The sequence below is a fragment of the Oculina patagonica genome, chromosome 4, assembly GCF_052425735.1.
Source record: "Oculina patagonica isolate OP01 chromosome 4, crgOcupat, whole genome shotgun sequence".
NCBI lineage: Eukaryota > Metazoa > Cnidaria > Anthozoa > Scleractinia > Oculinidae > Oculina > Oculina patagonica.
Window position 1 is genome coordinate 51,391,975 of NC_135761.1, and position 16,156 is coordinate 51,408,130.

Here is a 16,156-nt window from a genome sequence, read left to right on the forward strand (position 1 = left end):
ATGACATAAGGAAAGAACTGAACTTGTTTTATGTCATTATGTCCATGTTGTTATGTCGTTATGTCACTAGTGTGAACCAGACCTAACTGGAATGGCTTGCATGACTCCTTGGCTCGCAATAGGCCTTATGCGTGATAACGTCATATGCTCAAAATTCACCACCAAGCCTCGTTTACGCGAATTACTCTCAAAGTTCTACCACCTTCATGCAGATTTCACGTGGGTATTCTTTTCATCTTTGATGCTTAGGGAATTCGTTCGTGATAAAATTTGCAAGTTTTCATTTCGAAAGCGAGGCTTGGTGGTGAAACAAGCCAGTCTGACGTAAACATGCATAAGGGCTATTTGTCAAGGACCTTCACGATTAAGTGAAGACAACTTATTTGCACTCACAGCTGTTGAACATTATCAAGCAACCACAGATCCTCCTCTTGAATACTAGGTATTTGATTATCGTGAACAAATCTAACAAACAATAAAGAGTATTAATAGTGCTTTAAGCTGCATGTACTACAATGAACACTACAAAGATTGACAAAGTTTTACAAGTTAGTTAATAAATCTCCCTCTACACTACTAACACACATGTACAGAGGTTCTATTATCAAGCTGTAATACAGGTGACTCTCCCCACCCCAACCCCACAAAGAAAACCGAGGTATACCACCTCCACTAGAATGAAAAGGAAAGGCCTTATGTTAAAAATACAAATAACTGCAATATTCCCAATCCTATACCACCACAAAATGGAGGCCAGTACCATCTTAACATGTTGTGAAACACCTATCGCCACCCATCCTGCCCACAAAATAGAGGCTGCGACCCTCAAAAGGTAGCAATAGAATTTTGCAGTTGTGAGCGAATCACAGATTGAAGGAGTGGCCATCCAAAAGAAGGGTCTTTAAACACAACTTGATTTCTCATGAGTTAAGAAGCAGGGTAAGCACTACCGGAACTTCTTGGTAGTTTGTAATGATATGCATATATTAACCCATCCTAGCTGCAATGGTATGCAGGTGTATCCTGGTGTAAATAGTTTGTTTTACCACAAAGAAGTATTCATTATGTGGCATCTGTGGAGTAATATACATTTAGAAACAAAGTAAAAGGGTCTTACAATCTCTGCAAGGTGGTTATTCTTTCAAATGGTTTATGAACACTTTGTTGAGTCCTGCAATTTGATAAGATAGTAAACATTTAGCATTAACACATATAAGTAATCATCAGTGCATTCATGTCACTTAATAAAAAAATCTTCCATTAACTCTTACTAATGGTTTTTCTAACTTTAAAGGGTGTAGATGGTCACATGGTTTACATCACCCCGGAGACATGCCTGTTCAGGGATGTCGCTGAGGGTCAGCTGCCAGCTAATTTAACCAGCTGAAATAGAACTTAAATCCGGTTGAAATTTCACATGAAAACAATGGTTTAGGTAAACTTTTAAAGCTCCCAAGGCCAGAAAAGCCAGCTGGGCTTGTTGATGAGCCGGCTTACTGTTTTCTTAGCTACATCCCTGCCTGTTTAAAACAGCTATGACATTTAGGGGTCTTCCCAAGGCCCAGCACTGACGCAAACATGTATCTGTCATAATGTCATGCGATGAAAAGAGCTTTTAATTATGGATATAAATATTCTAAAGATGAGTTACTTACGCATGTAGATCTTCAAGTAATGGTGAGAAATCTGAACTGGCAAAGCTTGACAATGAATTGATATTATTGTTTTCCAGGTGCCTTTAAAATAACAACAGACGAGCATCAAAACTGCAAATTTCTTCACCCAACATTAAGTAATTTTTTAGTAAGATCTATACATGTTCAGCAGTGGTTGTATGTAACAAAATTACAGTTAAATGTAACTGAAACATTCTAGATCATACCCAAGCTACATGTTAATGTTTCTTAGGGGTTCAAATTAAATATAAGCTTACAGAAGAGTTAAGATACTGAAAAAAATTTGACAACTTAAAATTGCTCTTATTGAATCTTTTTCATAATTATACAGCTTATCAATGATGACAAGTTTCTGATCATGGAAGGAAGCCAAGTTTACTGCATGGTCATAAAATAGCACTAATTAAGAAATGTCAATTCAAAGTTCTTCTTTTTTAAGTACAATGTAACTACAATTGCACAATTCTACAAGTAGATCATACTCACAAATATATAAGGGATGGCAATGGTGAGGATGACTGCGATAGAGCTGGATGAGGAAAATTTGTTAACAGATTGTCATTCAACCACCTGAAAAACAAGACCATCAAAATTAGAAAACTTGTGGAACACAAGCCCATAAAATTAAAATATTTTAAACTAGTGGTACCTATCGGTAGAAATGCCAACGAGTACAACGGGAGAGAAGAAGGGAGGATAATTGTAAATGTTTGGCTGAAAGTACGCTTTATGATTTTGGTCTGATCAATAAACATTGGGTGTTTCTTTGAAAATCTTGAATGTTTCTGGAATAAAATGCTATTTTGTTAAGGCTAAATGAGGCTAAAATAATACCAAAGTAGTGAAGATTTTGTGAGAAATCTTTTAACCTTATGCTTTTTGAGAGTTTCAAGCCATTGTTGTTCGATGCCGCTATTTTGGAAAGGTTTCTGCTGTTTTAGCTGTTTTAAATTCCTAAAGGTCTTAATCAAAGTTGCTATGACCCACTGAACTCGGAAAATAAATTACGAAACAAAAAGCAAACTTTTACAAAGATTTGCCAAAACAAATCATTTTAAACTTTTAAACACTGCAGTTAAATCCACTCAACACTTAAGTATCCAACAAATTTGAGGTTCCATCTTTGTGGCCAACCGTTCCGAGAATAATTCATCACACGTAATGCGTGACGTCTCAAGTGTCACGTTAAACTGTTGTTGTTGAGACAGCTTTAAGGAAAATTCAAGGCCCGGTTGTCCGAGAAAAAAAAGCTTGACACTCCAGTAAAAAAAATGAAGTATAGGGCATTTATTTTATAAATTCGAGAAACGAAAAAAAACTCTAAATAGCTCTCTTCTGATCGATAAAATCCACGACACCAAATTCGTTTCCGTGTTGTTTTCATAGCCCAACCTAACTTAATTACGCATGCAAATTTGTATGACTTCGAAATTTTCGAAGCTTTGGAAATTTTGAAGCTTTGTTCAGTAATGCATTTCTTGCCTTCATCTTAAAATGAAATTAAATTCTAAACAAAGTTTAAGGACGGTGCCTCCTATTGCTACTGCGCACTTGTTCTGCGCATCACGCAATGCATCGATCACACTGGGTGCGTGCGCTTTTAATTAATTTGCTCGCGCAAAATGACGAATTCAACTACGCGACCAAACGCGCGACTAAAAATCAAGAACGTTTTTTCTGCGACGAAAGCCAGTTTATAGACATATCCTAAGCCAGGAAGAGCGGAAAAGCAACATATAAAGTAACCATTTACCGCTAACCACTGAAAATGGCTCACATTAACAGTTAAAAACAAATCGCTAAGCGCTAAAACGTTACCCGCAAACTGCTAACCGTGACAAATGGCGTAGTGCAAGCGTAGTGCACACGCGAGATGCAAATATTCAACTCGCTAGGGAGGGGATAGGAAAAATGTAACAAACTCCAAAAGCGATTTCATAGAACCTGAAAACAACTGGTATAACTTTTAAAAACGCGTGGTGACCCCCACTTTTTATTTTATAAAATGTAAGTGGTAAGTCTATAGAGCACATGTTTAATTTTTCAGACATTATTTGTTAGTTATTGTAAAGATTGTTATATTTAATGTTGATTTTGTTCATGAAAAACCAATTTCAAATGAAATTTGCAAGGAAATTGTATTTAGTTTTACTTTATTTTAAAATGCTACGTCAGCACTTTTCTCCAGATTTCAAACCTAATTATCTCAAAAATTTGCGTGGCTACCCCCAATTTTCTTTTTGAATTTTAGTAGCCCTTGGTAACATCTACATTTCTTGTATAGTCATCGGCCGGGCAAAAATACTTTGTTATTAGTAGGCACCGTCCTTAATTCAAGTTTCTTTCTTATTTCAATCTCTAGTTCGGGGATTTTGGCTTTTTGAAGCGAACAGATTTGAAACCTCTTTGTTATCTGAAACGTATCTTGTCTGGGAATTTTAGGGTGCGTTTCTTTGGGAAAAATCCAAATCCGGATTCTTGATCCAAAAATGGATTTTGCGTTTCTTTACCTATATCCGAAAATGGATTAATCTTGGATCAATGATCTGAAGAATCCACACTTGGAGTAGATACATCAGATCATATCTGAATCCGGATTTTTAGGATTCATGATCCGTGCGTTTCTTTGGGAAAGGATTCGAAAAAAGTACCTTGACCCAGCGGTCTTTGCTGTGAAAATACAAGTTTGCTCTTTGTAAACATTGTCATACGGTAAGTTTTCAGGCGGTTATTTCGATCAAAATACAAAAATATTTCACGATAACAGGAGACGGTTTCTTGATAAATACGAAGTGTCATTTTAAACTGGATACAGGTTTTCTAGAACAGTCACCGTGTGCCTACGGAAGTTGTATCCTTTTGAAATTGTCACGAGTGAAGTTTGCATTGATCATTTCGCAAACATCCTTCGCTCTCTGATGCTTTCTCGCCACACTGTGCTTGAGGCTAAAGAAGAACTATTTCGACGTGTGATTTTTGTAAAAGATTTTGTATGGTGAAATTGTTTTATCTAGGATACATTCGACGAAAAATAAATTTGTGCTGATACGGTATTTTATGTTCTGTGCGAAATGTGTTTACGGGGTTGTCATGGCAAAAAATCCATTTTCGGATTCTTCGTTTCTTTGGGAGCAAAGTATCCGTGTGATCTGAGATCAATGATCCAATTTTGGAATTTCCCAAAGAAACGCACCCTTAGTTTCCAATGCATCATGCACGTGCTAAACAAATTAGTAGCTCGCTGATTGGCCAAACTACAACAAAGTGTGCACGTGCTGAACAGATTCTGATGAATGGATTGGCTAAAAACATCAGAAGTTGTGTTCTCGACAACTTCCGCCTACATCCTAATATGGTCAAAAAAATATCACTGACGGAACCGGATTACACGAAAATCGAGCTGAAAGATTCTGAGATTTTTTCTGCATAGCCCTCGAACTACGCACGGCTTTATATCCTGCCGCTGAGACAGGCTTGCGTTTTCGCTCGCCTGTCTCGTTGGCAATAACTAATCATGTCACATGCAAACTGGTATAGACATTGAATGTAAAAGGGCAAAGGAATACAACATGCGGCCAAAGCCACATCACCGTGGATGGTCAGACTTAGGCTTAAGGGCAAGAAACGCACTTTGTGTTTTGGCCAAATTGAAAATTGTCACAAACAACTCCAAATTTCGCACGCAAGTTCGTTTACGTGTGCTCAACACTGCCCTGTATTTAATTTTGCTAGTCTTTCCTTCGTTTTCGAAAAATAACACATGCAAAAAGACAAGGTTTTTGCTTGCGCGGCGTCTTTTGACTTTTCTTTTACAGACGATAAACAAAGGAAACCTTTTGTTTCTCAAGAAGATGAAGTCAGCTAAATTTTTAGGGTTACAGTCCTAGCCCTAACGCAAAAGGTAACCCCAAGGCCGTAGGGTCGGGGTTAGAGTTTCAGATTAGGGTTACAGACTTAGCCCTAACGCAAAAGCCTAGCCCTAACGCAAAAAAAAAAAAAGTTTAACACTAACCCCAAGGGATTAGGGAGTTAAGCCGTTTCAAGTTAAGTTTAGGATCAGAGTCAGCCTCAACCTCTTATAGATCGCGCTTTTAATGCAGTAAGCTTTCACGCCAGTTTGCTTGCAGCTAGCTTTTTCTGCAGTCTGCTTGCGGTTAGCTAGTTTTTGTTGTTTCGGGCAAGACTATTTTACTCTGTTACCGTTCGCTGTAATTTGCCGAGGTGAAAGTGAAATAAAGACTGATTGTTGATTGAATACGTTTGCTCGTGTTGTCACATTATACTAGTTTTGCTTTCAGTTGAGTGCCGCCGGCTTGCTCTCACTTCTATCTCCACTCCTTACATCATCACACATCTACAAAATCCTGCGAAAACAAGATAAACTTATGAGGTTTTCGTTCGCACGAATCGATAGATTGATTGATGAATATTTAATGAGGCACAGGAAAATTTTTGGCAAGGGGGGGTCCCCTGCCAAACCTATAAAGAATTTTTTAAAGTCTAAAACCAGGTCACTTCTCAGCAACTTTGTCGCAGCAGAACCCAAGCGGACCCTGTAAAATTCGCGTTGACGAAGTTCCCGGCAAGAAACCTCTTGTTTTAGGCCTTCTTTGCGGCCAGGCTCAAAACTACCTTGTTTGCAACGTTTTTTTCCGAAGCGCTAAACAGCGCTGTTGTACAAAACAAAGGCAGAAACATCACTCAGTTCTTCGAGCGATGCTGTAAACTTATGGGTATTCAGACTTAATGATGTCCTTCAACCACCTGGCAGCCGCACTTACGCTAAAACTAACCAAAGGCTTCAAATGCTTTTCAGGAACAAACGGCCATTTTTTTTCTCTTTCCTCTCACGTGACACCTATCAGGTGACATCGCGTCACAATGCCGGTGTTATCCAGTCCTTTTCGTAAAGCGAATCCTCAAAATGGTGGATAGGAACTAAACGCATGGCTCTGACACGTTTTTCAACCTCCCTGGACAGTTAAATAACGCTAGAAGGAAAGATTTACACGCGATGTGTCGAAAAACTCATGCTTCTGGCTGACTGTGGAGAACGTAAGCTTTGCAAAACGCCTTTGTTCTTTGCATACCTAATTTCTAAAAAACGAAGCTAGATTCAGCCAATTTGAATACAGATCAATGTTAAGCACACGTAAACGAGCTTGCGTGCGAAATTTGGAGTTGTTTGTGACAATTTTTTAATTTGGCCAAAACACAAAGTGCGTTTCTTGCGCTTCAGCCTTCAAATGTTAAAACTTATCATTCAGTGCCACCTATCCACATGTACAACAGTTTATTATATCCATGAGTGGGGAAGTTCACCTGTGCATAGCTACGATTTATAAAATTGAAGTTCATAATTCAAGAACACAGCCAAATGCAACCCTCATACATGTATAAAAACAATCATTATGCAATACACTATGCAGTGCTGACTGCATTAAGAATTAGTGCTGACTGCTCTGAGAAGGAAGTTTGTGTATTCATTGTAAATTTCTATTTGCCATTTTCCAAGACCGTGCCATTTTTCGTTTTCTATGACAACCTCAATGAAATTGAAGGGTTCGATGCAAAGAGGATGTTAATGATTTCGGCAAAGAATGAACATTGCGACTTCAGGAAACTCCAAATTTCACGTGCGGGTTTTTTGACATGTGTTAATCATGTGACTATATTTATTTTTGCTGGCTTCCATTTCGTTTCTGAGATATAACATATGCAAATAACTTGGCATTTCTAGTTGGCGTCTTTGTTTAATAATAACAAAGGAACTCTAAAAGAGGCCGACTGGACAAACCGGGTTTTTTGCATACATTACTTTCTCAAAAACGAAGCAAAACCCAGCTGAAATAAAAACAGGACAAACAAACCTACGTGTGAAATTTGGAGTAGTTTTGCGATGTTGATTTTCAGCCAAAAATCACTAAAGCCCTTTTGCACCAAGCCCTTTAATTACAGACTGAGGTGCATTTGACATTTAACATCAATTAATTTTATTGTGCACATTTTTCTTCCCAGCTAAAGCCTAAACTAACAAGTGTCTTTGCAGAATCTTTGTTTCCATAGCAACAAATTCTTGATGATGGTGGTGGGGGGAGGAAGAGGAAAGGAATATATAAAAGAAATCCCTGGTAATGATACTCACAGATCTTCCAAAGCTGGAAGGTTTTTGAAAGCATTATGCATCACATGTTGTGTCTGGTAAGGACTTTGCTGCTGCATTAGAATCCTAAAAAAAAACATTACAAGATCATAAATTGTGAAAACAAAACTAGGTATCATGGACCAAACATGGACAATGAAAACAAAACCTTATGTCTGGAAATTATCTGAGATGACTGGCTTTTTTCCCTTTTGTGCAATGGCGTGTCTTTATGTCTTTACACCCTTATAAATGTAAGAGTGAATAACATTATTTTATTTAATAACCCACTTTTTTTGGCAACATAGTAAAGGGAAGTATTATTAAAAAAAAGATCCAAGCAAGGGAAACAATATTAACTTTAAACTCTGTTTGTTGCAGTACATATATTTATACTTACAGCACTTGCAGCTTTGGAAGATTTTCAAATGGACTGCTGAAGCCTTCTGCTGTTATGGTTTGTAGATAGTTCCCTCTCAGATCACTAATAAAAAGACATTAAAACATCTATGAGATATAATACTGCAAACAATAGTAACACTGGCTGATAAATTATTGTTACTGACAGCAACTACCAAAATAAACATGTTGAGAAAGAAGCAATGTTCATCATGTCAGAGGATGAGATAAAGAAACACCAACCGAAGAAGAACCCAAGCACTGGGGGGAGGGGGGTGCTCTATCCACAAAGCGACGTAAAGACTTGTGGTGGGCTATGTACAAAATCCAAGTTCGGGACTGTTGGGCCTCTCGGCCTGAACACAGACTTAATTATTGGTAAATAAATTTACTAAGACTGAAGTGTCAGGAATACTTACAGGTGTAACAGCTCTGGTATTTCATAAAACACATTAGCAGCAATAGTTTCCAGATGGTTCATGTGTAACTCACTATAAAAAAACAATGTCACAATATTTACTTTGTTTATCCAGGGATTCTCTTTCCTTCAAGGGGCGATGGGTGATATTTGCTGCCTGTCCTCAATAATTTAATTTTAGTCCAGGAAAGTTAACGGGATTAGGTACCATGTGGTCAAAATGCTTGCAACAGAATTTCTATCTTCAGGGACGTTTTCTTTAAGGACTCCAAATAAACATATTAAAAGTCAACAAAAATCAACCTAGGGGAAATACGAAAAAAAGCAAGTATTTTACCTCCGTAATTTTTCCCTTTAGACGCCATATTTTTATGCAAATTAGCCTTATCACAGATACGTTTTACAACAAAACTCCATTTTATGTGGCATTTATCAACTAACTTTTTTAGTAAAGTGTGTTTAAAGGGCGAATTAAGGCTTTGGTTTGCTCATGGAACATTCTCGAAACGAAATATTACTTTCACTAAAATGTTACGAAGTTTTAATGTGTTTAGCTGAACAGGGCACTTTGATATTACAACTGCAAAGTACAGTGTAAAATATAGTCTTTAAATCGCGTTCTTAGAGAGAACAAAATATGTAAGCACCCGGAAAGATTGAGTTCGCTCCAGTTTTGCGTTAAAACTGACGATAGAGTAAAAGGTCGACATCAGTTCCTAAAAAGTTCCAGCCCAGTCCATCAGATTTGAAGTTTTCGACAGTGGACACGCCTTATAGTTCTGTCGCGCCAGTAATTAAGCTGCAACGTGTCGTCTACTCATTCAAGTAATTTTATTACGAAAAACAAAACAAACATTGGATAACATGCTGTCTGATGGTAGTATCGATGAAGAGCCAAGGGCTACATTAGAGGATGTTGATTCAAGAATTAAAAAAGAGAAGAAAAGAAGTGAAGCTAGCCGTACAGTGCGCCTTTGGCTTCAGTACATGAAAATGCTGAATGTACTGAAGCGTTTTCTAAAAGCAAAAGGACGGGAGACTGGAATCTCCATTTGTCTTCATTGCAAGAGATCTTTCCTTATTTTGCGGCAGCTGGGCATGCCGTTTTTATTCTATTAACCGCCCTGGGCGCTTATTATTTTTTTGGATCTTGAGAGGGAGCGCTTATTCGAGGCTGGGCGCTTATTAAATTTTCACCATTTTTAACAAACTGTAGTAAGTTTATTTTGCAACAAAATAATAAATAATAACAACACGAGAAGATATGTCAAAGCAGAATTTTAACTGTTCGTTGAAAGTTTCTATAAAATACTAAGAAAACTCGGTCTTCCAGGGGTCTCTTAGTAGTACTTAGTCAATCAATACTCCTACAGGTGTCCTAGGCATCTTGCGCACTTCAGTTTTTTCTTGGAGGTAGGGGTGGGCGCTTATTCGAGGTGGGCGCTTATTCGAGTTCGGGCGCTTAATGGAATAAATGCGGTAATTTGTATACCAAAACGATCTACGTGTACCTTCAGCCAATGGTTACACTGCAAACTGACCATCCAGATATCTATTTTCATTTTTTGAATGGTCTGCATGTTGTTCGCCGCACTGATGAATTTTGGGATGGTCTTTCAACTAATTTGATAACTGAAGAAACGCTGATGCGCAGCATCAAATCAACTGGCGGCCTTACAAGAGAAAGAGGAATAGTTGGGCTGCAAAGATTAGTGTGGGTCAAGTCTATGCCTGTCTGTTGCGACGTGAACAGGTCTATGCAAGATTACACCGGCGTCGCTTACAACACTAGCGAGCAACACGTAGAAGCTTTAGACACTCGACAGAAGAAAGACTGCAAGGATACAGAGAAACTAACCTGCTTTCTACGGATAAGGACCCCCTTTTCCAAGTGCGATACCTGACTAAGAAGCATAGTATCAGGAGTTGTAGCACAGGAATCTGTAAATGTTGGAATGATCATGCTGGACGATCCTTAAGTCTATGCAGGAAAGAGTATCAATGAGTATTCTTTTAAACGAAAGCAACAAGCTACCACCTTTGGATCAAAAGCGACTGTGGCAATCACAAGGATCATGTGCAAATTTATCCACAGTTGCTCTTTCAGCGATTGCTCGTCGTTGCCACAAATGAATTAATGGACTTACAAGACCTGTTCAAGTACGAACTTTGCAGCTACCCTGTTGCTTTGTTTGAAACCACATTTGTCCCACGACAAGCAGATAAACCAGTGCTAGCTGATGGATTTTGGAAGGAGGTAAAACTTAAAGAAATGTCACAACCTAGCCAACCACTCTATGTTCTTGATGGAGGAGCACTACTGCTTCATCGTATCCCATGGAAACACGGTACAACCTTTTTGTGACATCTGTAGCTGCTATGTTCATTACGTTTCTCAAAATTATGACAGGTGTATTGTTGTTTTTGACGGTTATTGCAATGGGCCTTCAGTTAAAGACGCAACCCACTCAAGAAGAGGATCAAACAACACTGTAGCTGTACATTGTGATCTTCTGAGCACACTCACTGTAAAGAAAGACGGTTTTTTCTGCGAGACAAACAGAATAAACAACGTTTCATCAACATGCTGAGTGAGAAGTTAAAGGAGGTGAGGTTTGACACCATCCATGGTGCAGGTGATGCTGATATCTTGATAGCTCAACCTGCGATCTCTGTATCTGCTACTAAAGACAGCGTCGTCATCGCAGATGACACAGACATTTTAAATTATTTTACTCTGCCGTCATGGGAACAACAGCAATAAGAAACTTTTCTTCAAACCAGAGCCGAAAGGAGGAGTCCGCGCAAGGCAAGATTTGCCGGGACATCCAAGCTACTTGTTCTGTACTCGGGTCAAACCTCTGCACGCGCTGCTGGGATGTGATACCACGTCACGTCTGTTTGGTATTTGGAAAGGCCGTCGGTCTAAAGAAGTGATCACAGTTGTAGCAGCATGCCGAAGTATTTTATAATGGCAATTCGTTGAAAAAAGATGTTAGGAGAACGCGCATTGGTAGAGTTGTATGGCGGCAAGGTGAGCAACAGTTTAGAGGCCTGCGATATCCTTGCCACCGACGTCGTCTGCAGCGAAATTTCATTCCCTTCGCGTGTATTACCAGGTGCAACATTGGACTGGGAATCAAAAGCTTCCACCGTGTGACTGGGGATGGAAAAAAAACAGAAAGTACCCTAACTCCGGAAATGACCGAGAAAACTCCTGCACTGGAAACTTTCTTCCGTGTTATCAGATGTAACTGCAAGGTGGACTGTAACATTGCTCAATCGGCAGTTACAGAAAGCACAGACTTGACTGTTCACCTGCCTGTGGAGGGTGTCGTGGAAGTGCTTGTTTCAATTCACAAAAGCTCTGACAGATCCAGATAGCGATACAAAGGACGCAGTCAATGCCATATAATTTAATGTCAGTACTGTTAGAAAGGTACCGATAGATAATCAGTGATGTTTTTATGTCTGAAGGTAGTCCAGTTACTGACCAGCAAGGGTTAATAAATTGCTATTTTAATACTTTTTTGTTGAATATTGTTTTGAAAACGGTCCATGGTAGAACTTAAATGTACACTTTACAAAAAAGCACAATGTTTTTACATGTTAATTGTAACTACAAGTAGTAAATGTCTTGATCGAACAGTTTACAATGGCTTATTTGCATAAAAACATGGCAGTCGTCATCACAATGATTTTTTACGTATTTCCCATAAGTTGATTTTTGTTGACTTTTAGTACGTTAATATACATGCCTCAAAAGCAAACAATATGAAAAGAAAAATTCTGTTGCAAGCATTTTGACCTCCTGGCATAACTTTACTGGGCTATTTAGATTTCAACTGACTACATGTCTTCAATCTCCTACAGCAATCTTTTTTAAAGGAAATTCTACTCATTACCGACTGTCATAAAAATCTAAATTTTGCATGACATTGTCCACAAAAATATTACAGGATTTAATTCACAGCTTATGTAGCATAATTTGTGCAACAAATTGATGTACCATGAGCCACACTAAAACACTTATTAAACAAAGTTGATTTGTTTAATTACACGACCAATCCTGAAAACTCAAAGCATCACACATAGATCGGGAGATTATTAAGTAAAATTGTGAAAGAATTTAAGATGAAAATTTACATGTAATAGGTCGTAAAAAAAACTGAGTTGCAGATACTTACAGAACTTTAAGATGGATCAAGTTAGAGAATGCTCCAGTAGAAATAGCTGAAATGTTGTTGTTGCTCGCATTCCTACAACACATACTACATGTTAGACAAAAAGCATCATTTTCCTTCTTAAAACAAATAATTGTAATAAAATTGACGGCAAACTATTAATTAAATTAAATTACAAAATGCTTCAGTTAAAAATCATTGTTATATGCATGTCCTTTGCTTTGTTATCACTTTTGCTATAAATTGTATATCTGTCTCAATAACAGCCTTAATCACACTATTCATGGTTTACACTGTTATCATTTAATGAGAGGCAATCTTTCCATGCTTAATTGGCTGCCGTCTTGTGCCACCCTTTGGAAAGCAGTATAATTTTATTAGAAAATGAAAACTTCTCCCCTTTTGGGAGCGGTATAGATTTACAGAATACTCATGGGAGCTCTAGTGGGTGCTACAATCCACGCCACTTTTCTTGGGACACTCGTCGTTTTTGGCACTTCGGAAGAGGAAAAAAATCAATAATTACCCCCCCCGCCCCATTGCAATGTTGTGTACCTTGAAAAACCAATGCCTACCGTTGCTGTCTGTTTTGCAACATTGGTTTCGGGGGGAGGGGGTTCTCCATTTCTGAGAAATCGTGACAAAATGTCACGTTATACTTGCTGAAATGGGTGTCCCAAGTCTTTATGGCGTGGATTGTAGGTCTTATGGAAAGCCTCTTTCATTAAAAGTTGAATCTATTTACACAGGGGTTTCAAAATGTTTTGAAGTAGGCATCAGCAACTGGATAAGTAGGAGGCTGTGACAACACTGAGGTGTTTGTCACAAGCTGGTTGCTATAACAACCCTCCAAGTTAAGACCATTTAAGTCACCATGGCGACTTAAATTTTGGAGCTGGCGACTAAATTGGAACCAAAGGTCGCCAGCCTGCGAATAAAATTTAGGAGAAAGATTGAAATCGTTTGCTTAATTTAACGACTAAAATTTTTCACTGGCGACCAAACTTGAGTGCAGTCAGTGGCCAATTGGCCACTAAGAAAAAAATAAACTTGGAGGGTTGTATAACCAGAGTAACCAGTGGAACTCCAACAGTCGCTGGCATGTTTTGAAATCCCTGTTTACAATAGTCGATTTTATAAGTTTGTCAGGGACAAGCTCTGATTAACATAGGAAATCATGTACTGGATGCATGACTTTTAATTAGATTTTAATTATTAATTAAAAGAAAACTTACAGGTGAACAAGCTGAGAGTCATTCCCAAAGAAAGGTCGCATGTTAGGAAGAGTGAGGCTATCAATTTCATTCTTATCCACAGACCTGTTAGACAAACAAAAAATGAAAAACTAGCTGAGTTATTATGCATAAAAAACAATTTCTTATTACCATGATTTTCAGGCAGTCATTTTAAAGCTAAGGCTTTCTAAATTCAAAAGAAGTTAAATGCAGATGGTCCTTCTTAATTGATAACCTTCTGCGGGGACTAAAAAACTAGCTCCAAGCTGGAGAAATTGCACCCTGCGAGCAGAGCCTCTTTTAACTTCCCTGCAGTTGAGATTTGGGAAGTAGAAAGAGGCTCTGCGTGAATCGTGTCATTTATTTGAAGTTGCCGCAGCAATTAATGCACAGGCATTAATTTTTTGGAAAAACTGACAGCCAAGATGGAGCCCACAGTATGCTCTCGAAAAGCACTAAAGCTGACGATTGCTCTCACCATCTGCTACAGCTGTTTGTGTGCGTGTGGAGCTTGTGGATCATTATATTTAAGATCTCATTTTTTTTGTAAACCAAGAAGAAATTTCACGGTTAAAATTGCACATCTCTACCATAAAGTCACTAATACAACCTCAAGACAAGTGGTGATTGATATGTCGTTACTGAAGGAATTCAGAGGGAGTAAAACAAACACTTTGTTCACCCTGGCATGTGCGATCCGTCACACCATTTTGCGCGCGCATGCTAAGATTAAGTGGTCCTTGCGCAAGCTTCGCGTAAACCTTGTGCATGCTCAACAAAGATTTGACGTAATAATTGCAGAGCCCTTTCTACTCAAGTATATCAGTGGAAAAGAAAGGGCTCTGCTTGCAGGGTGGAGGAATTGGCAAAACATTAAAACAGTTATTAACAGATAAAGGTAATTATACTCACAGATATCGTAGTGACTTGCAGTTTATGAAAGATGCTGCAGGGAACTTCTTTAACTTGTTCATGCTCAGAGCTCTGTCACAAGAACAAAGAAAATTGTTTGTGAAAGGTGAAAACTTTAACTTGTTAAATATACAAACTACAAATTAAAAGTACATAAATTTACTTTGCCTTTCAGTAACGCACAAGCAGAGCTTAAAACATGTAGTAAGTAGTTGTTGTTGTTGTTTTTTCACTGCTGTCAATATAGGAGTGAAGAATGGTCTCTCAAAATTTTTCAGTGCTTGCAAAATTAGGCCTCTGCTTGGAATGCTTGTAAAATTTTAGTGGGGTTCATTCTTGCAAAACACTGCGCTTGCATGCATGCCCCTGTCAATCATCTTAGCAGACCTGTCAGTAAACAGAATTTCATTCAACAGGCTCAAAAGGTTACATTTTTGGGTTCTGATTTTGGTAGATTTCAACCTATTTTGTTTGCTTCCTTTTTACAAGGTATTAAAAAATTCTAATCATAATAAATTATTATTGTGATTGCACACAATCATTACTTGGGTTTTGAATTTCAATGTGTTATTGAAAGAAAACACTAAGAACAGTTTAAAAAATAATACTCTTAAAGGGAAACATATAGTCATCATCTTTTTTAAGGCTGGCAGAAACATGCTATAACTTGAAATAAATTAAAGCTTCTGTTTAATTTGACAGTGAAATGTTTCATTGGCAGTACCGCCCATTTCAGTCAGGTCAAGTATTGCCACTTTTTAAACTCATCGCCAGTAGATAAGCTTGGGGAAGGTTCCAATGATAGTGGGTGGTGGTTCCACAGCGACAGAAACGAGCTCAAGCAGGGCACCCAGATATCCATGGCAACTCTGAGAGTGGCAACCACCCACCAGACACCGTCACACTGACTGGTCAGGTCAGTGGAAATACTTACCAACCCTACGCTTGCCAAATCCACCAAATGAGGGAGGGTGGGAAAGGGAGAAAACAGCACGTTTCGGAGCTAGAAACGAGCTGCACAACCATATGCAGCTGGAACACACGATACGTGTGAATTGTGAAAACCCTGATTGAGTTGCCGACCAGCATTAGCTCAACTTTAACTTCGCCTAAATTACATTCAGCCACATCACATCGTCAATAAAAGTGGTATATTATCTCAAAAGTGAGTTCAATTTAAAAATTATTCA

At 38.4% G+C, this 16,156-nt stretch overlaps 1 protein-coding gene and 1 pseudogene across 2 annotated transcripts in view; one reads left to right on the forward strand and one right to left on the reverse strand.

The window, feature by feature from the left end:
• Positions 1-16,156, reverse strand: part of LOC144650486 (uncharacterized) — a 142,405-nt gene that overhangs the window by 117,210 nt on the left and 9,039 nt on the right. For both annotated transcript variants that reach the window (XR_013570125.1, XM_078510167.1), the window contains 10 exons: positions 14,967-15,038; positions 14,055-14,138; positions 12,823-12,894; positions 8,637-8,708; positions 8,219-8,302; positions 7,822-7,905; positions 2,163-2,246; positions 1,656-1,736; positions 1,118-1,171; positions 394-465 (listed from right to left, as the gene is read on the reverse strand). Coding sequence is in view for 1 of the 2 variants with exons in the window: in XM_078510167.1 (XP_078366293.1) it covers positions 394-465; positions 1,118-1,171; positions 1,656-1,736; positions 2,163-2,246; positions 7,822-7,905; positions 8,219-8,302; positions 8,637-8,708; positions 12,823-12,894; positions 14,055-14,138; positions 14,967-15,028 (749 nt within the window). In the remaining variant the exon portion in view is untranslated. The remainder of the gene's footprint in view (positions 1-393; positions 466-1,117; positions 1,172-1,655; positions 1,737-2,162; positions 2,247-7,821; positions 7,906-8,218; positions 8,303-8,636; positions 8,709-12,822; positions 12,895-14,054; positions 14,139-14,966; positions 15,039-16,156) is intronic.
• LOC144647966 (uncharacterized) lies at positions 10,156-11,421 on the forward strand (annotated as a pseudogene).